Source organism: Pantherophis guttatus, chromosome 1 (assembly GCF_059756535.1).
Source record: "Pantherophis guttatus breed Tessera chromosome 1, ASM5975653v1, whole genome shotgun sequence".
NCBI lineage: Eukaryota > Metazoa > Chordata > Lepidosauria > Squamata > Colubridae > Pantherophis > Pantherophis guttatus.
This window is the reverse complement of record NC_142063.1, coordinates 141,003,804-141,025,874: the sequence shown is the minus strand read 5'-3', so window position 1 is coordinate 141,025,874 and position 22,071 is coordinate 141,003,804. Positions and strand designations below refer to the sequence as shown.

The 22,071-nt window shown below is 38.9% G+C and overlaps 1 protein-coding gene across 2 annotated transcripts in view; it reads right to left on the bottom strand.

Annotated features, from left to right (window-relative positions):
- MBD5 (methyl-CpG binding domain protein 5) overlaps positions 1–22,071 on the bottom strand; it is a 174,272-nt gene that overhangs the window by 26,274 nt on the left and 125,927 nt on the right. Inside the window, exons 4-8 of one of the 2 annotated variants that reach the window (XM_034424824.3) lie at positions 16,033–16,135; positions 14,729–14,909; positions 9,761–11,923; positions 2,805–3,836; positions 811–1,019 (exon numbers count right to left, since the gene is read on the bottom strand). In XM_034424824.3, the coding sequence (XP_034280715.2) occupies positions 811–1,019; positions 2,805–3,836; positions 9,761–11,923; positions 14,729–14,909; positions 16,033–16,135 (3,688 nt within the window). The remainder of the gene's footprint in view (positions 1–810; positions 1,020–2,804; positions 3,837–9,760; positions 11,924–14,728; positions 14,910–16,032; positions 16,136–22,071) is intronic. The other variant, XM_034424830.3, reaches the window with a different exon arrangement.

Here is a 22,071-nt window from a genome sequence, read left to right as displayed (position 1 = left end):
ACTGAACAAACTAAATAAAAGTAGACTGCAGTGCCCAGTTTGAAAAGATATTATGTTATTTAATAATATAAATTTTGGGACTGAGGTTTTTGAGACGAGTCACGAGTTTTCACTATCCTCAAAGAAATTTAGGAGTTCCTTCCAAAATATAAGTTCTAAATAGTTAAGAGTTTAAAGCTTAAGCTTGGAACACTGAATTTAGCTCAGAAATATGTTGTTAATAAATAAATAATGACTAGTTTAGATATATGCATAATTCATATATAATGAAATAAATGTATTAAAAAGCAGCTGGGAATAAAAGTTGATGGAAAGCAATGATTTTTTGCAAACTAGTAAAATAATGTATTCTATTCATCATGCAAAACAAAGCTTTTCTTGTCATTGTCTATATTAATTCTTTCCTAGGTTTTCAATTCCGCAATACTTTCATAAAAGAAGAAATACAAATGATGTGTAAAACTGGCTTAATTTTTCAACTCAGAGGATGATAATGTTGTCTCAGTGAGCAAGATTTCTGTAAACATGCATTTACAACTCTCGCACTGAAATATAATGATTATACTACTAGATTTCCACATTTATTCAATTTCATTTCTCCATTTTAAAAAACAATGACATTGCTTTCACTTTAACACCTAAAACAGACATGCTCACAGTCAAACATTTTAAGAACCATGCATAATGGCATGACATGATAAAAAGGAACCCATAGATTTGCTTTATGATAAAATCCCTGTAAATATTAAAACGTAATAGCCATTTGAATTATTCTTTTCATGGATCCTTGAGAAACAAGCCAACTTCTACCTGAAAATTCTGGAACAGACAAGCCATAGGATTTGGGTTGTTAGGAGGTCCAGGAATGGGAAGCTGTCCTTGGAAGCCTTGGAGATTCTGATAACCTTGGAGAAGCTGCTGTTGCTGATTTGATGGAAACATCTGATTGTTGTTGAACAATGACTGTAGATGAGTGAGCTGATGGTTATTAAGAGTAGTGTTTATCGAGGACACATCACCTGTAATTCCAAACACATGAATACTTAATTCAGTAATTCTCCCTAGAATAAGCATATGTGTTGTCCAAGCCATGTTTTTTCCATTTAGCAGCAAAGACACAGAATGAAATATTTTTCCTTGCAGCTTTTTACTGGACTTTGGTGGTTATAGAATTTTCTTTTTCCTATTACAGCCACCTGACATCTGTCTACTATAAATTCTAACTCTGGTTTCTCCTTTCGATGAATTTATATATAGCAACACATAAGCTTGCTAAGCATAATGTGGGTTTTTTTTTCTTTGTATTTTTGGCTTAGTGTGATGTTTGAAGCCATCCAGTATAGTTTAAATGCTTTGTGCAAAGGAGGTACTACAGCTTGTTCAAGCTAAATATTATCCTTAACCATTTTCTATGATCTGTGAAGGTATAAAATGTCTAATGCTATCTAATATATGAAACTTGTTCACAAATTCATTAAGAAATCTGTTCCTTTAATTGCTAATAACTTTCATAATATTTTTTTAAAAAATATTCCACAATGTGAACTTATAGCTCTCTTTGTAATAAACTTTTATATATGGGTGTATCTATATCTATAAATCCACATCTATCATACCTATACATCTACTTTAATACTTCTTTGAGTTTGCTAAAAATCATGAAAAATAGCCTACAAAAGCCAGAGGTTTTATTTACATATATATTTAACACATACATATTTAAGCAGACTCTTAAGAGCTGGATCGAAAGCTTTTACAAAACAGAACTGGCTTTGCGAGAGATATGAAGGGTGGAGCGGAAGGACTTGGAATTGTAACATTGCAGAATGAAAGACTATACAGATTATAGTTAATATAAATAGTCTGGTATTTATATTTTATGAAACTAATTCAATTTTTCTTATTATGAGTTATTAGTAATTTAGACCTGTGTTTACTGAAATGCTGCTTTATCTAACTCCTTTCCTATGGTTTATTTATGAAATCCAACAGCTCAACATGCACAGACACAAAATATTCAGGAATATTCCTAAAGGAAATTCAAGAATTTGGCAGATTCTTAGCCAGGTTCATACAATTAAATTGTCCATTGTATAACTGTATTCTAATAAATGTGAAAATCCTTATATACAAATCATGTTCCTGAATTCATTGGAAGAGTACAATACTCTCCCAGAGTTATAATATAATAATTTAATGTTTACTGAGACATACATTCTACTGAATGCTTAAATATGTGAATTGGAAATCAGATTATTTAGAAACTGGTAGTTTCTACGCTATATAAGAATTGAAAACCCTCAAAGCATGACAGCATGAACGTAAGCTGAAAGGTAGCCTGTTACCTTGAATCTTTATATATTGCTGCAATGGAATTTAGGGATTAGCTACATTGGCATATTTTAAATTCTATGGACATGGAATTTTTTTTTTCATCCATTGCACAGCTACTCATACAACCCTGTGATGCCTTAGATATTTTAAATAAAATGCTGCATCCCAAAGAAGCAACTGTGCAGTATGAATTTTGAAAAAAAATAAATAAAATCCACTCCAATTGGCTGACTGAATTGAGACAACATCAGACTTTCTAAACAAAAGGTTTTAAAATGCTATTTAACATTTGTTCTAAATTTTATTTTTGCTCTTTCACTGGAATAGTCAAACAGATTCACACAGCATAAACCTTTTAGGGAAAAAATGCAATGAAGTGGAATTTTTTTTTTCCTTAAAAAAGTAGAAAATAGAAGCTCCCCCCACCACCGCTTTTTCTTTTCAAAATCTATGAAAATATTTTAACTTACCAAGTAGACCTGTCCCCAGTAGAGGGTTAAGTAGCTGTGGCACCACAGAGTTATTGTTGAGTTTAGCTGGACCAGATGTATTCCCAGCATTATTAGATATGCTCAGCAATGTTTCTGCCATTGACATCACTGCTGTCCCACCAAGGGTTGAGACAGACAGTGCTGCCACTGCTGATGATGTAGTGGATGTGCCAGTGGTAGCCTGGGAGGAGATTGCTATGGAAACCTCTGGATGGTTAGCAGTGCTGCCCGATGTAGAGTTCAGAACACCTCCCAACAGCTGGGGATTCAAGGTCATGAATCCTGAGGCCCCAGTGACAGCTGGGAGGAGCAGGGGATTTGAAGCAGTGTCTGTGCTTGAAAAGCTTGGGAAAGAGTTTCCCAGGGGGTTGGTTAACAGGGTCTCAGCTCTGTTGGTATCTGACTGACTGCTAAGCAATTGATCTGGTAGTGGGGCTGTCATCTGTGTTACTGAGGGCACAGTACCGTTTTGCTGTTGCTGTAACAGATCTGAGATGGACAGATTGAAAGATGCTAAAGGGAACATGGCAGATGTTTGGGCTTGGTTTTGAAGAAGAGCTGCTAGCAGCTGAACATGGACAGGTTGCAGCACCTGCCCATCCACTTCACCGGAGAGCAAAGCTAAAGCGGCATTTACATTTGGGTTGAGAAAACCTAAAGGATTGAGGTTGACCTCAGACTTGCCTTCTCCTGTTGAAGGCTGAAGTATATTTAATAGATTCTGGTTTAGGAGATGTTGCTGATTGACTGGCAAAGAGATAGGTAGCGAACTAAAGAGGTTAGGATTCAAAGAGTGCGGAAGACTGTTGCTTGAAGCGCTGTTCTGTGGAAAATGCAGAGTGTGCTCAGGACCAACAAAAGGAAAGTCATTCCCAAGAGGGAGTTGGCTATGTAGTGGCGTTCCAGCTGCAGTTGTGACAATGACACCATCTTGAAGAACAGACGTTGTCTTGGTGATGCCAGGTTGACAGGCACCAGCTACAGCTGTAGATGATGGTGGACCTGTCCTTCCTGAAATTGGAAAATAAATATTAAAATCACTTCAGGAGTTTAGTTATATTTAGGACTCTAAGAAAGAACACTAATCTTATAACAGAAATCTGCCATAGTTACAGGAGACAATGACGCAACTCCAAGCCAAAATTAATTGTATTAAGGCATTCTAAAGTGCCATATCTTTTAAAAAGTCAACAGGATAGCCTATTTGGTAGGAGATAATACAGCATAGAGATGCTGGATTACAATTCCCAAACAGCATAGCCAAGGACAGGTATCATCAAACTCATTATCCAAAACATTTAAGGAATACTAGCATATCTACTTCTGCCCTATGGATTTAGTTGTACTACTCAGCTGACCAGAGACTATCTCATACTAATTCAAGACAACACTAAACAGGGGTTCTTGATCAATACTAAAGGATAACTACTTTTTTTTTTATTACAAAAATCTCCCAATACTTATATGTAACTAATTACTAATACAGTTCTAAGAAACAATACGCGAGAAATAATTTGCATTAATGTACTTAAAACTAAGTATCTATTCCATTTGTTTGCTTAGGGGCAAACACTAAGTTCTGTACTAGAAGATGTTATTGCATTTAAATACTAATGATAAAAAAAAAAAGAATAGGAAAAGATAAGAGGGGAAGGTTAGAGCCCAGAGCAAATGAATTCTTCTTTCAAGACTGCCACCATGTGGTTTTATCCATCTAGAATATAATGAGGATGGCGTATCACTTAGGTCAAACCTTTAAAGATGTAAATGCTTCCAAGATTATGAAAAAAAAAAAAAAGAGTAAGAACACAGGTTTCTCTGCTTACTAGCAGATCTCTCTGAAAAATCCCATGTAAGTTATTTCAGTATAGAATTTTTAAAATTATAATTGCATTAATATATTACTCTTCTTTTTGTAAGCTCAAAACACCGCAAATGGTTCTATCCCAGTTTTTAAATTTTCATAATTCTGCAATGTTGACGAGACTGAGATGTAATCCCCATTGTTTTTCTGTATTTAAACATCACTTTAAACTACAACACATTACACAAATACTGCAAAAATATGCTAAATCTTTATTAACAGACCATCGCCAAGGGCCCATAGAGCTAGCTATTCCATTTCCAATATCTTTATTTATTTAAATATACTATATATTTAGTATACTAAATTTATTTTGAAAATATTGGAGTATTAAATAATACTGAATAATATCAATAAAAGTTGTACGCCAAAAATCAGTATCAAGAAAATTTTATAATGTAAAGTAAATTGTAAAATAGTCTCCTAAGTAGGATTTGATGCCTGATGACTACACAGTCATGGCATATATAGTTTTCAAAGCAGCAACCTGGAAATGTTGTCTTTAGTCTCAGAGACAGACAAGCACATAGAAATAGAATCTCCAAGCGCTCCATGGCTTAGGGCCGGGGTACTTACGGGACTGCCTTCTGCCATCAATTGCCTCCCACCGGCCAGTTTGCTCCCACAGAGAGGGCCTCCTCAGGGTGCTGTCAGCCAGACAATGTCGGCTGATGACCCCCAGGGGGAGAGCCTTCTCTGTGGTGGCACCTACCCTCTGGAACAATCTATCCCCAGAGATATGAGTGATCCCAAACCTCCGGACTTTTCGTTGGGCCCTTAAAACTTACTTTTTTCAGTTAGCCGGGCTGGCCTGATTCTATGTTGGTTTTAAAGTTTGATACTGATTTTTAATTGAAATGTTTTATATTATGGGCCAAATTTCATTTAATTATTTTTAAAATTATTTTAACTTTTGTGTACAAATGTTTTTATTTTGGCTGTTCACCGCCCTGAGTCCGAAAGGAGAAGGGCGGTATATAAATCTAATAAAAGATAAAGATAAAGATAATCAGCAGTGAAATCCAGCCGGATCTATCCGGCTGGTGTGAACCAATAGGGCCATTGGCGGTAGTCTCCGCCGCCCGCAGGGACGTCATTATGTCCCGTTTTTGACCCTCTGCGCATGCACAGAAGGGTGTGCAAGCGTAGCGTGTGCTCACATTTCTGAACCAGGTAGCGAAGGTAAGTGAATTTCACCGCTGGAAAGAATCAATAGATTCATAGATAGATATTTCCTGCTTTTATTTTTGTACAACTCATTGTAACCTATAGCTTTGAAAATGAAATATAAAATCAGAGTCCGATAGCATCTTTTCTGATTAATAAATTTTATTCAAAGCCAAGTTTTGTGCACATACATCTCTCAAAGTAAACTGAAATTTATAAGAGTTTATGTCTTTGTATTAAATTTGTTAGTCAGCAAAGATGCTACCAGATTCTTGATTTCTGACCACTATAACTATGGTTTTCTTCCTACAATGGAAAATAAGCATTGTTTGCTGTGAAAAGTGAATCCAGAGCTAATAAAAATGGTTTTGAAAGGAAATTATTTGTATTAACACAGAACACTAAGTTTGCTCTAAATGAAAATATTAAAATGGAGGTTAATTTTGTGTCAGCAGTGTATTGCTTTATTTGCTAATAAAAATTGGCAAACTGCTGAGTGAAAAAAGCACCCATCATAGTTTTTTATGCTATTCCACAATCTTAGGAAAATAGCAATGGAAAAATGAAGCCAAAGTCAGGCAAAATTTAATTCTCTGCACAAATCAAATTCCAACTGGAGAGAAGGACTATTACTGAAAAATTAAATCAAATTAATCCAAAAAAGAAAAAGGTTTTAAAATCTAGCAAGGTTGATACTTTCTGGGGAAAGGTTAAGGAAGCAAACAATCTGACACATCCCTGCACAGACTATATAGAACAGGAAAAGACAGTGTGAAAGTCTTATCAAATGCATTTCCACTCAATGCTAATATCCCGATCAAAATCTCAACAGGACAGATACATCTGAACTTTACTATTATTTTCCAATTTCCTAGTCTGCAAAAAGGAACACTTTCTTAAAGCAGTTTAGATTGCTTTATAAAAGGGATTTACATAATTGGTGAAGCTGGATAGTAACAGTTTCCATACATTTCTGAATTTCTACTCAGATAAACTATAATTTCCAAACACCTTTCAGATTAGATTTCTTAACATGGATCAGTACCTGAAATAAGCTAATACTTTTGGTCAGGTACCTGTTCATTAAAAAAAAGGTTGTAAAGAGTGAAACTATATTACCAAATTAGAATAATAGATAATTATTCACTTGTTGATAATTTTTATACTTTATTGACCATTGCTCAAGACGCCTTTCAATAAATCATAGTTCCGGCAAATGTGTCATATTTTGATATAAAATGGCTAAGAAAGCGTCTAGCAACGTGAATTTAATTCTTTAAACCCAATTCTCCTACTGGTATGCAATGACTCCATGGGAATAGCTATCCCCAAGGAAACATCATCTTTTTCTAAGCTGAATGTAATCAGTAAACTAGTAGTGCTTTGCTTGTGGGAGACTGTTGTGACCTAGGCTCATTTAGTCATACAAGACACAATTAGTCCCAAATGAACCTATTTTATTATAACAGCTGAGAATTACTTCATTCCCAGCTTAGTCCAAATTAATTCCAAAATAAGTCCTTCAGAAAAAGTCCTTCAGGCTTATCACAAACCTTTATCTTCTTTGGCACCCTGCCAAAGGCTTTTCTTGGCAAAGCCCCACAAAGTTCAGAAACAAGAGACACCGACTGGAAACAGTTTAGCAATGTTGCCTTCCTACAAAAAGCCCAAGAGCCTTTGCTGCTCTTTTAAGCCTTATGGGAGGGGCCAATCATCTCCTGGCCTTACTCCCGAGTTGTCCCTTTTGCTTTAGCTGCTCTTGCCTTCTGGCAGCTTTGTGCATGCATGCACTAGGAACAGACTCCTCCTGCTCCTCTGCCTCTCTGCTGACCGACTCTGGAGGCTCTAGTGTCTGCGCATCACTCCCAGATGGCCCTGGCCTCATCTCTGCCTCCGACGCAAAGCCCTCATCTGGGCCTTCCCCAGACTCCAGGACTGGCCCATGGTCCTCCACAGCCTCCTCACTGTCTGACTCTGCTGCCAGCTCTGCAGGCTCCTGGTGGACCAGAACAGAGATCTGGAACCAACTCCTGATTGGTGTCTTGAGAAGAACCAATATCTTCTCAGCTCCCAGATTTTCCTGTTGGTTTTGTGTATAGTATAAGAACGGCAGGAGTAAATTTTTATTTGTATCCTGCCTTTAATATTTTTACAAATAAGTCAAGGTGGGGGTTCATATCTAATACACCTTCCTCCTATTTTCACCTGTGAGATGAGGTGTTGGGTGGGGGGGGGGGAAGAAAGAGAGAGAGAGAGAGCAGGAGGGAGGGAGGGAGAGAGAGAATGGCTCAAGGTCACCCAGCTGGTTTTCATGCTCAAGGCGGGACTAGAACTCATGGTCTCCTGCTTTCTAGCCTGGTGTCTTAACCAATACACCAAACTAGCTTATATCTTGATTTTATATAGATTATTAAAAGATTATTAAATAATTGCAGGACTGATAATTTCAAAGCTGTTATGAAATCAATGCTATTTTAAGACCATCAGAAGATAACTGATTGAGCTGGCTGAAATCCACAGGAAAAAAAAATACTGTTTAGGAAGTTGCCAGTTCCTCTGATATATAAGTTGTTATTACAACGGCTAGCAACTAAACAGCTAATAAACATACCTTATCTGGAAGCAAAAGATTAAGAATGAATATGACTATGCAGAGTTGCACAACAACTGAAATTTATTATCTATATATTTCAATTTCATTTTATATTTACATTTATTCAAATTGACATGTATTTTGTTACTCCACGGATATATTTGGTACATTGTCTTGCTCCCAAATATGAATGTATTTGAAAAAAATGGATACCAATGATGAAAGAAAGCAATATTCACAATCCATAAATATATATAGATGTTTAGAAAGAAATAAAATATGTTATAAATTCCAATTACACTGACCACACAATGTTGACTTGTACTTAAATTGTATCCCAGGTCCAAGTTATGCTAATGCTTTCTTTTTGAACAGACAAAGAAATGTTTGTGCTTTCTTCTTAAAAGACTTCTTTTCTACTTGAGTGACAATCTCATCCCATTAGGATTGGCCTGCCCCCCCCCCCATGCCGCCAGAGGAGGCATGCTGTGGGCCCCATTGGTCAAGGTATTCTGTCTGGAGAGGTCCAGTCCGCCATTGCACCTGCCTTCTGGAGCATCTTATCCCCTGAAGTGAGGTAAACTCCAACCCTCTTGACCTTCCAGGAGAGCTTAAAAACCTGGCTCTTAGAGTTGGCTTGAAGCTTTAACGGAGGGGCTTCATGTTGTGGGTGATTGATCAGGGGTAAAATGCACTTACCTTTGAGATGTGAGCGCGCACGTGCTACGCTCCTGTGCACCTTTTCTGTGCATGCAGAGGGTCAGCGCACGGGACGTGATGACGTCCGGGTAGCGAGCTGAGCGGGATGGTGGCAGTGCTGAGGAAGCGTTGGTGACTTGAGCGGCTTTTGCTGCAATGTTGAGAGGGCGAGCGCGGCCAGTCGCTCGCTGCTGAAGCCCCTCAAGCCAACGTGCGAAGGCTTGCAGCTTGCAGGGAGGGAGATTTGAATCGGTTTGGTTTGGCAAACCAATTCAAATTGTTCCCACTGCCTCGGCCGAGGTGGTCGAATCTCACCCCTGTGTTTGATTAACAACAGATCCCAGATCCAGCTTCTTCCCCTCTCATCATATTCCCTCCCCCCATCTTTTTTAACTAGGTTGATTTTATAGTATTGTATTTATATTATTATAAATTATACAGTTTTATCTTTTAAAATTGTAAGCCATCCAGAGTTATCGTGTGGCAAGATGGGCGGTTAATATATTTTACAAAGAAACAAAACAAACAGACCCAATACAGTAGATTAAAAGACAAGGAATGCCATAAATTTAAAACAACACAAATTCAGACCTTTTCCAAAGGGCAACGTACCTGATTCAGGACTGGTTTGATTGCAGCTGTTCACAATGCTGTTTGGTATCACTTTAGTGGAAGGTGCTTGGATTCGTGGATGAGCTGGATTCAGATGTAATGAATTTCCTAAAGTCATTCCCGACTGATTGAGCACCCCACAGTTTCCGGTAGGCTGCATCTGATTTATTAAGCCTGCAAGATGGTTATTTGGGCCAGGACTAGTGCAATGGCCAAAATTAGTGTTTGAATTCAGGCAGTGCATACTTTCCCCTCTCAAAGGTAAATCCTGTGCCAGTGAATTCGGAAGAGTGCTCGAGGTCATAGTAGTATCTGTAAAATGTAGTTGGTTAGCAGAGCAAGGCAAAACAGTATTTGAGCTCCCACAACTAGAAATACTATTGCTGCTCATATGAGAGCTTTGGCAGCTCATGGACTGAAGTAACTGAGACATTGATGTGATGGGAAATGAACCCTGGTTCTGCTTTCTTATCAAATCAGGCCCAGATTTTGGAACACCAATTGAGCTGTCCAACTGAGACTGCCTAAGCAAACTCAATACTGTAGTGGTTGGGGGTTTCCTTTTCCTCAAAGGATCTTTTTGTTGAGACATAAGTTTATCTCGTAGTGCTGCTCGACCACTCTGCCCTTCGTTCGTTGGTAGAAGCACATTGGCGGTCGGTGGAAACATGGGGTTTAAAGTGCTATGTCCATCATTGCTGCTATTGCTGGCAACTATTCCAGAATTGCTACTGCTGTTATTGTTATTGTTACCAGCAAGTTTATTTTGATTTGCTAGCTGTGCTTTGGCTGCTGCTGAGAGTAAACTACTAGCTGGAAAAGAGGCAGCATTGTGCTGATTCAAGATCTGATTTAAAGGCATTCCCAGCAAGCCAGGTTGACTCTTCATGGACCCACTTCCGGTAGACGCAGGTGGAAAAGCTGCATTGCCCAAAGGGTTCAAAACATTACTCATTCCAGTAATCAGTGAGTTAGGAATGTCCTTATATTGGTGGAATCCATCTATCTTCATGGAAGGGCTTGATGGCATGGATGGTCTAGGAGATCCTATTGTTGATCTTGGTGACCGAGGGGGGACTTTAATATTAGTACAAGATGACTGTGGTCCTACTGGCATCATGAAATTCCCATGATCTGATGATGTGGAAGAAGAGCGTGATCTTTGGGGTGAAGCCTCAATCCTTCCAATTCCAGATCCCATCATATGAACTGGTGACGTTACTGGTGAGGGCGAGAGAGAAGTTGAAGCAGAGTGCTGAACTCTTTGCATGTGGCTTCCGTGGTTTGTGTGACCAGGTTTTACAGTTGGCAAAGGGAGATTACTTGGTAAAGGAACAACAGCTGGAGGCATGCTTACATTCATCACAGGTACCTGAGAGTGGACATTTGAATGGTAAGTACTTGGATTCATTATAACAGGATTTTGATTCATGGGCTTGCTGGGAATGGGGTCAAGAATGCCAAGTGGATCCTTCTCTGATGTTAATGGCTTTTTCTGAAGTATACATGAAGAAGGTGGTGGTGGTGGTGGCAGCGGCGGTAGCGGCGGTGGCGGAGGGCCTTGAGGTGGTTTGTGGTGAAACACTGCTCGCGACATTTCCATGTTAGCTGAAAAATTACACATGGGTTTTTTCATTACTGGACTTTTGGTGGTCAGAGTTGGAGAAAGAGGTATATTAGTTCTTCCAGCCATTGCACAAGATGACTGCACAGGAGAACCATGTAACATAACAGAAGGTGGGGAGAGAGGAGTCCTGTTCATGTGAACAGGGCTAGAATTGGGTGCTCCATGAAAATTGGAATTATTCCTTGTGAAAACATCTGGACTTCCAAGTGGATCTGTCCTAGGTGAGATTGAACCATCTCCATATATTTGTGAACCCGATGACGCTGGACTAGGCATTCCTCCATGACTGCCACGATATGGAGACTTCTGCCCATGTTCATTATTGCCCAATCTCTGTCTAGGATAGACAGAATGAAGTTCTTGTTGGCTTGCAGTCATCTCTTGCACATATAACCTACCCATGGCATTTGAGGCTCCCATCATCAACTTGAAAGGAGTTTTACATTCTGGCATCACAGAATTAGTTATTCCTTCATGTGATTTATTTCTCACTGATCTTGGAGTTGCCGCTCGTGAAGGTACTATTGGACTTATGCCTGATTTAAAAAAAAAAACATGAAAATTACTATTTCACAACTACATAAATCATGTAATAAAATTTAAATCACTTTAGCCAGGAATTTTGGTAGACATTCATCTACTGTATACTTTACGCCCTATTACAGTTTTTCCTATTCTACACCTGTCTAAATGTATGGTTTCAACCTTCAAAATTCTCAGCAATGGCCATCCTGAAGCTCATCATTTTCTTGTCCTATGTCACTGCAGCAAACTGGAAACAGAAATTCAATCAATTGAAAATTGATCTCTGTAGCCCTGATATGGTATCTATGGTAAATAATTGGAGCATTCAATGTTGTAGGAACTAGATACTACCAATTAATTAGACTTCTAGGTCTAACCAAAGTTAATTGTGCAATTCAGCTAGAAAAATCAAATAACTTCCCATATCCAATATAAAATAAAAATATCACAATGATACAGGCATGGCACCTGTGGGCACTACATTTCTATATGAAACCATGCATATGACTTTTTAGTCTAAGTAAAATTCTGTTCAGGTACGAGCTGAACTACTCAGAATTGGCTCCCTATGGATTCCACCAGCACCTAAAATTGGTTTCCTTCATATACACTACAAATATTTAAGGTTGTACTTGATTGTCTACCTCTTGACATAGCATAGTAGTATGACTTGGGTCCCCCACATCCTTTATGCTTCCCCATGGCACAATTGTCATAGTTGGAAGTCTCAAAGCACAGGAAGGCCTGAATGATACTCTTTCTCTCCATGAAGTTGTGATTGAGGAATGAATCTCAGAATGGCCATGGCAATACCCCTGTGACTTTGGGTTTGTAAAACAACAACATTTGTAATGCAGAGATATTCACATCCACTTCCTACTTTTTCAGATAAGTATTCCAGGTATATGGGAACACTTTTACATTACTTTGCTCCTTTTAAATATTAATCCTGCCACAACACATTGTATTGCCAGGTTCTGTGCAGGTGCACTCGACATTTGCTGGATGTAACTTCTAGATCATTCTTCGCACCCAACCTTATAGCTTATTCTCAGTGTGCCTATAGTTTGCCACCACCCTTTATAGCCTAGCAGCTTAGGAACTCTTAGTTTACCATATTTATATTCAGGCTCATATATTTTACATATTTTATATACTTTTCTTGCTCCTGACCACATTCCTTCCTTGTGTTTTATGTTGGTCTATGACCATAATAGCAATAGCAACAACACTTAGACTTATATGCTGCTTCATAGTGCTTTACAACCCTCTCTCTAAGTGGTTTACAGAGCCAGTATATTGCCCCCAACAATCTGAGTCTTCATTTTACCGACCTTGGAAGGGTGGAAGGCTGAGTCAACCTTGATCCAGTGGGAATCAAACTGCCAAACTGCTGGCAGTTGGCAGTCAGCAGAATTAGCCTCCTGAATTAGTACTGCATTCTAACCATTGCACCACCATGGCTCTAATAACGATTGATTTGATTTTTAGGCCTATGCATGCTTCAAATTAGACTACAAGGATACTTTGAGATGCCAGAGGTGGAAATCTAGCATCTGCCTGCAACTCTTAAAAACAAATCCATCTTTTATTATCTTTCTTGCCACCTTCTGGCCTCCCCCAGTTGCTTGTTCGAAGTCCCCTGGGCTCATGGGACTCTAGGATGTTGCAACCATTGTAAATACATACCCATTGCTAAGTGCCTAAATTTTGATCACATGATAATAGGATTGTTTTGTGGCCTCTCGGCCACCGGCCCCTCCAGCAACCAAATCAGATAAGGAGGAGGCGTGGGAGTCAAGGCAACCTGAAAGCACCGAGGGAGAAGAGGGAATGGAGTTGGCAGAGAGAGAGACAGAAGCGGAGCCTGGGCCATCTGTCAGCCCTCAGATGGAGAATCAACAGCCCACAGGTCTGGAGGTGGCTGATGAGGAAGAACAGCTGGGTCCAGTGCCTGACACGCAGATGCGCAGAATTCAGAGGAGAGGAGAGCAGTGGAAATCTGTAGGCTGATCCTTGAGATGGAAGCCCCACTGCTGCTAGCGAAGCCCCACCCTAGCTCTGGGGATAAAAGGCAGGGGGCGGAGATGAATAGATGTGATACACAACTATTAATCTCCCTGCTGCACAGACTTCTTAACCTGTGGTGAGAGAGAAACTTTTTGCCGGGGCTGCTGGTGTTCCTAATAAAGGAATCATTGATTTAACTTCAGAGGGTTTGTCGTGTTTGGGAAGCTGGGTCAGAACAGATTGCTTCAACCACGGTCATAAGTATGAGGAACAAATCTAGGTAACTTTTTTTTAGCTCAATTGTAACTTTGAATAATTGTTAAGGATTACCTATATTCACAGAACGATGATTATGAGTTATTTCCCAGGCATAGTAAATTCCCAGAATTGCAGCATTTTGCCAAGATGTGGGACTGTTGTACTGATTTACTTATCTAAATATTTTTACACATGAAGCCTCTGTTTATCTAATACAATAGCTCAGGCTCATTCTAACAAAAACAACAATTTTTGCACCTTACAAAAAAGAATTATCTAAATAGCTCTCTATAACTACAATGCTACGGAGTGAACCATAGACCGTTGCAAATTTAAAACTAATGGATTAAGACAAGAGGCTCACATGGTTCAAAGTCTGGATAAATATCTCTCATAAACAGATGGACATGCCTATATAAAAAGAAGCACTCTCTTATTTTGTTGTCAATAACCAACTGTATAATTTTTTTTAAAAAAGTCCTTTTTACTTATGCAAATGACATGCATATCAGATGTCCTTGTTCCCTGTAATGAGAAAGAGAACTCACTTGTTCCACCTCCAGGACTAGTTAGAACCAATGAGGGATGTGGTGCTTCCATGCTTTTATGAAGGGTAGCCACAGCAATAATTTTCCGTTTATGGATGCATAGCTTAGTGACATCTTCATCTGCTTTAACATCTTCAGCTGTTCTTTGTGTTACAGCAACTCCAGGATCAAAATTAAATACCTTAAAATAATGTTGGAATCATGTTACATAGTGGTCCTAATTAAGATCACCGATACAACAGCTCCAGAAACTTTTTCTAATTTCTTCTAAAACTGGTCCATCAAATAAAATATGCTAATTTTTATTTTTTAAGAGCTGCCCTTCTAGAGTACCCGGAGAGCCTCCTGTAACTGATTATATGACTCATGAACTCTTTATTATAGAACTCAGAGATCCTTTTGACTTAGTGCTGGCCACTCTACGGGATGATGTTCTGGTGTTTTAAGGATTCTTTCAATATTTTAAAGCCTCCAGATAGGGGGATATCAATTCTCAGAATTCCCATCTAAGTTTGGTTGTTGAGAATTTTGAAAATTGAACTTCTTACATAAGGAAGTTGTCCAGATTGCAGAAGATTGGCTTAAAGCATTGCAATAATTATTCTACCCTCCAAAAAAACTCAAACACGCAACATACTAACAAAAACAAAACACTGACAGGGTGACAAGGAAAACCTGGAAGATTTGCGCACTCTGGCTCATGAAAGGGCCGGGGGTGGGGGGAAGGGGAATTGTTGCCCACTTCTGATCCAGAAGGTTAAGGTAACCACAGGACCAATTGTTCTCCACAAATTTTGCTGATTCACTGTTTAAATTTTAGCTTAAAAATTATTTCTTACTACAGGGTTTGGTTCTTCTATCTTGGATCATCAACACTTTTCTCCTTCATCTAGTGTTTCTTGCAAACCATATTTCTAAATGTGGAAAAGAGTACAGCTATTTATTTTTAAGGAACTTTGGAACCGCTATACTGTAGAACTGCAACTAAGAAAACTGATCTGACAAAGGTGTGCTTCTGTACATTATTCTAACTGGCCAATCATGTCATGTTATTTTTTATGCTATCCCATGCCCTACTCTCCTTCCACCCATTCCTTCTCCTCCTAAGTCAGTTTGTGTTCAATTTCAAAAACATTTCAATATTTAAATTGTATTTGATTTATCTCCATCATCAACATCTATCATCCTCAACTAGGAAGGATAATACCTTCTTATAATAGATAGGGAGATGTTAGTACTTAAAATCCAATACATTTCGAGCTATGTTAGTTTTTCATTTAGCATATTCAAATATCTAGTTTTACCTTAGGAAGGATGAGAGGACATTCTAAACCACACTTGCATGTTCCATCAGTCAACAGGTATGTTTTAACCTGCTCCAAACAGGACAATAAAGACCCACTAGGACTGAAAGAATAAAACATGTAACAAATGTATGTCAATTCGTGTTAGAAGCACCTTATATTAACAGTTCAAACAGCAGATTAGAAAACAACAGGCAATATAATTTATCTAGAAGTCAAGATGAATATATTTTCCATTTAGGATAGTATTTTAATGTATTTTTCTCTGACCTTCTTTTTGCAACAAGCATTCAAAGCTTGAGATTTCAGTTCCTCTGAATACTGTGACTATTACTTGTTAACTTATAATGAATACAGTATGCATATTTTATTACATATTTAATATATAATTTGAATATGGGCTGATTGTTAAGCCACTAAAGATTATTTTGACAATTGAAAGTGTTTGTGAATGTTGTGTCCCCCCCCCAATCTTATTTTCTATTTCATTGTATCTTGTCCTTGAATGTTAAATAGTTCAGAGTTGTTTGGGAATTGGGTGGCCTCCAAATCTAATAAAATAAATAAATTTAATGTATAGTGGAACTATTGTTCAGTTATTTCAGACAGAGAATTAGGCCCATATTAGAAAGAATTTCTGTCCCCCCCCCTCTCTCTCTCTCACACACACACACAAACCCCACTTTCAAGCTTCTATATCACATCATTGTTTTTAACCAATATTACTAACCTACTGCAAAATCCCTTCAGCTAGCGCACAATTTTTTCAGAGGTATAGACCTGCGAAAAAATGAACTGCAATTCGGATAGTAATGTAGTCTATAAGAGAAATGGTTTCTGGAATGCTTTTGTTTAGATCAGGCATGTCATCTGTAGCCCACAGGATGCATGCGGTCTTAAGACGTCTGGTAGTGTGGCCTCACAAGATAATAAAAACGTATAATAAAGTAAGTTTATTATTTATGTACATTATCTATACTATATATTTTATATACAGCCCAAGACCGTATATAAAATATACAGTATATATATATATATATATATTTTCACTCAATGTGAAAATTCTTCACTCAATGTGGCCCAGGCAAGCCAAATATTTGGACAACCATGGCTTAGATTATATGTAGTGAAAAGTTGTATATTAACTACTGGATAAATCAGCATAAAACAAAGAGTAAGTAGAAAAATTTCTGGTGCACAATTCATTATATCTATTCGGCCTACTCAAACGGAGACAGTTTACTTTGGGCACTAAGTGCGCTCCCACAGAGAGGGCCTCCTCAGGGTGCCATCGGCCAAGCAATGTAGACTGGTGGCTCCCAGGGGGAGGGCCTTCTCTGTGGGGGCACCTGCTCTTTGGAATCAACTGCCCCCAGAGATACGAAGAATTCAAGACCTCGGTGCCTTCCGCCGTGCCCTGAAGACCTTCCTTTTTCAGCAAGCCGGGCTGGCTTAATGCTTTTTAAATGTTTTTAATATGTTTTGTTACTGCTTTTTAATTTTGGGGCCAAATTTATATATGTCTTTTTAAATTGTTTTTAATGTTTGTATTTATGTTTTTTACTTTGGCTGTACACCGCCCTGAGTCCTTTGGGAGAAGGGTGGTCTATAAATTTGATAATAAATAAATAAATAAATAAATATATGCAGAGTACTCCCAAGCAACCTGCTGCATAATTGAAAATGGAACAAAAGACTCTCATCTCCTGTTCTTCTGTTGTTCAGAAGTCTCCAAATTCTGTCTGCTATTTGTAGCCAGCCGAATTCTGTGACTGCTGATATCTTGCCCTTCCATCATCTTATGGGGTAGGAAGGATCTTGTCCACGAGGGCAGTGGTGTCCAACTCAAGACCCGTGGGCCAGATCTGGAATGCGGGGTGCTTAGATCTGGCTCAGGGTGCCGCCATGCAAACAGTGAAGGACCGGCCCCCAGTGCCTCTGCCAGCGAAAACGGAGCTCAAGAGGGCTGCGTGCGGCCCTTCCAGGTTCTGTTTTTGGCTGCAACGGCCTCCTGCAGCCCTCTACCAGCGAAAACGGAGCTCAGGAGGGCTGCAGGAGGATATCACAGCCGAAAACTGAGCCCGGGAGGGCTGCAAACACAACCCTGATGCGGCCCTCAATGAAACCGAGTTTGACACCCCTGCCCTACGGCATCCTGGAGCTGTAAGGACACTGAGGTCTAAAAATATATTACATAAAATCAGGATATTCTTTACCTTCCCTTTCTAATCCTAGTTCAAAAAATAGTTCACCTAATAATGTACGGATGCTCAAAATATAGCATAAAATGACACTAAGGAATGTTATCTAGTTATTTTCTGAAGAAGATTGGATACTGAAATTTTGCACACATTAGAACTAAGCTTAAAACACAAACTTTTTCTCCCGTGCAAAGAAGTGAGAAACCAAACCTGGAGTGTACTCTGTCAATATTACACTCCAAAATCACTGCATTTCTCAGGAATTTCAATTTTATTTTAATTAAATGATTAGAGCATATTCCTGAATTGGTGGTATCAAGGTGATGAGAAAGGTAGAAAATATTTGAAATTTTGGGATCATGGCATCACTGTTTTATAGTGTGATGTGATTTTACAGATTTTTACCTTTATTAAAATACTTCACATTTTCCAAAGATGAGTTGATAAATCTTAATTATTAACTATTTTGATAGTTCTCATTTTGAAGTGCTAAAGGTAGTTCTTGACTAATGACCAAAATTGAGCCTGGAATTATGGTGATGTGGTTGTGGTCGCTAAGCAAGATGCCCACATGATCATCTCTCTTAATGACCAAATTCCTGACTCTTGCTATTATGGTCCGTTAACCAACTGTGCATTTCACTAAGTGGGGTGCCTCAGAGAGTGGGGCAAGCCCTGGAGGCCTGGCACAGGCCCAGATCTGCATTGCAGCACTCCCCGCAACTCACACGTGGCCATTACTGGGTTGCCTTCACCCCTCTAAGGCACTCCTTGTACAGCTTCCTGATCCTCTGGGACCCACATCCTTGGGCCTAATCATCCTGGTCACATCTCACACCAATTACCTCTTCCAAAGACCTCTTTTCTGAAACAGTGTCCAACTGATGTGACACGTGATCTTCTGAGAGATTGTGAGAATGGTAGCCACTTCCAGAATGGCGTGAGGTGGCCGTGCCTTGCATTGGCTGGGCGCTCTTTTGGAAAGGCAATTCTCAGATCACAAGAACTGCAGCTGCTTACAAAATGGCACTCGCTTTCTGATGGCACAAGAACAGCTTCTGTATAAGAAGGCTGTGCAACGCATTAGCCGATTAGAAAGGAAGAGAAAAGTGGAGCAAAACATGATGGGACAAAGAGAAGGCCCAAGGGAGTGGGATCCAGCGGATGTGCTGCAGACCCAAGGCCTATGGGAATTTAGCCAGGCAGGAAGCAGGCCCAAGGCCTGTGGGGATCTAGCTGACTGAGAAGCAGGCCCCAGGGATCCAACCAGAGCAGAAGTGGCGGGGGGGGGGGGAGGAGGAGAGGAAGATTGGCAGGTGGGTCAGTTGCAGTGTCCCTATAGTCAGTTTTAAGTGTGGGTGAATTGCCAAACATCCAAAGTGTGATCACTGGCTGCAAGGATGCTACAGCAGCCATAATATCAGGTACAGGTTGTCTCTTTCTTCAGCACTGTCATAATTTCGAATGGTCGCTGAATGGATGGTTCTAAGTCAAGGACTACCTGAAACATGATGACTTATTGTTGGAACTGGATGTTGCCTAACAAAACATCCAGTTTTGGTATGGTACTCTAACAAAACGCAGGAACATAAATTACATGAGTATAAGCTGTTCAAATAAATAGCTCTGTTGAAAAATACAATATAAATGGAATCTCCTTTTAATTGTGTAAAATGTGGAACTTCTGGGAGTCATTTTCATTTGCTTTAAGTATTATTTCATATTTTTGCAAAATTCCAGTTTTTTCTCCATTCTATTGTTTGCACCATTCCTTCCAAATGTGCTGTTGAAGAAAATTATGCCCTGCTTTATATCTGATACAGTAAACTAATCACAGATCAGTTATTGCTATATAAATCAAAAGAATCTGAAAGATTACTAAAGCTGATAGCATAGCTGCTATTCTGACCATGTGCCCCAAGGAAGCAAAGTTTCAAATTGCTTAACATACCGATCAGCTGGCAATTATCCAAGTCCTTTGCCAAAAATATAATGGATTTTATACTTGTGCCAAGTTCTAGGAACACTTGACAGAGAAGTTATAATATAAATGTTCGGTCACAGCAAAAATAGAGTCGGGTTTTCAATCTGTGGATACTAGATTTATTGCTTAGCCTCTACTGCAGATTATGCAGGTGTTGCCACAAAGTTAGATCATATCTATTAAAACCAAGACATACAGTAACAGTATTGTACACTGCTCAAATGGAGTTCGTTGGAATAAATTCAGTACATATTACTTTACATAATGTAACATGCCATAATATAAATATCTATCTTCATGTGACTGAACTTATCTTACATGCTAGTAAAATAATTCTCAAGATTTTACAATCCAAACTTCATGGGATGAAAGCAACCTATGTATAAGCTGGATTCAAAAGAGGCTTCAAAATACTGGACTCAAAATACTAGGGATCACGTTATTAATAAGTGACGGATAATGAAAAAGACTAAAGAATGCCAAAAATGGCTATTTTTGCTTGACTGTGTAAACCATCACAGATTGTAGATAGCCCTTAAACATCGATACACAAAGTCACCTCATCTGCCTATTGAAAAATGTATGATGACCAAGAAACAAACAAACAAACAAAAAATATGGAGCAACAACTTAATGGTTCACAAAAGGAAAAAGGCTGTGCCAAAGTTATATATTGTCATTTCATTTTTTAAAAATTTGTATGCAGAACATATCATGAGAAGTGTTGGACTATAAAAGAAATTACGATTACAATTGCTGGGAGAAACATCAACTACCTCAGATACGCTGATAGTACCACTTTGATGGTAGGATCAATGGAAGAATTAAGGCATCTCCTTTGTTGAAGGTAAAAGAACAGAGTTTCAAAAGCTGGTTTGCTCTTTGATATGGAAAAAAAAATACATTCAGATTATGCCAACTGGCAATGCCAATGCAAATAGGTAGAGAAAAAAGTTGAAAAGCTATCAAGAGTTTATTTTCTTGGTGTCAAAAACTCACAGGGATGACGACTGTGACATGAAATACAGAGGCTTGGGAGATGACAGATCTAGACAAAATGCTGAAGTGCAGAGACAGCACATTGACAAGAAAGGCACATATAGTTAAGGCTGTGTTTTAATTGTTGTAACACATGCCTGTGAAAACTGGACAATCAGAAAGGTTGAAAGAAGGAAAATGGCTATCCTTGAATTGTTGTGCAGGATAAAACTATTCAGATTACTTTGTACTAGAAAAAGTATATATAATTCAATGCTAGATGAAGTAAAGTCTAAATGCTCAGAGGAAGCAGTAATAATGAACTAAGCCATAAATATTTTGGACACATAACACGAAGACAAGAACTATCAGAAAAAGACTCTGATGCCTCAAAAAATCAAAGGCAACTGAAAAAGAAACTAGCATAAGTCATTGATGACAAAAGCAGCAGCTTATAAGAACACAAAGAAATACCGTATTTTTTGGAGTATAAGACGCACCTTTTTCCTCCCTAAAAGAGGGTTGAAATATTGGTATGTCTTATACATTGAATACAACCATTTTTGGCCTCCCAAAGCCCCACCCCACTCATCCCATTTTTGCGAAAAATGGGGCCCCGTTTTTTGCAAAAACGGGGATGTTTTACCCTCTCCCAGCCCCCAGGAGCACTCTGCAGGCCTCCCAAACCCTCTGTGTGCCCTGTTTTTTGCCAAAATGGGCCCGTTTTTTCACAAAAACAGTGTTTTTGCCCTCCCCCAACCCCCCAGGAGCACTCTGCAAAAACTGGCGAAAAATGGGGCGTGCAGAGGGTTTGGGAGGTCTGCAGAGTGCTCCTGGGGGCCAGGGAGGGCAAACCCCTTTTTTATCTTACTTACC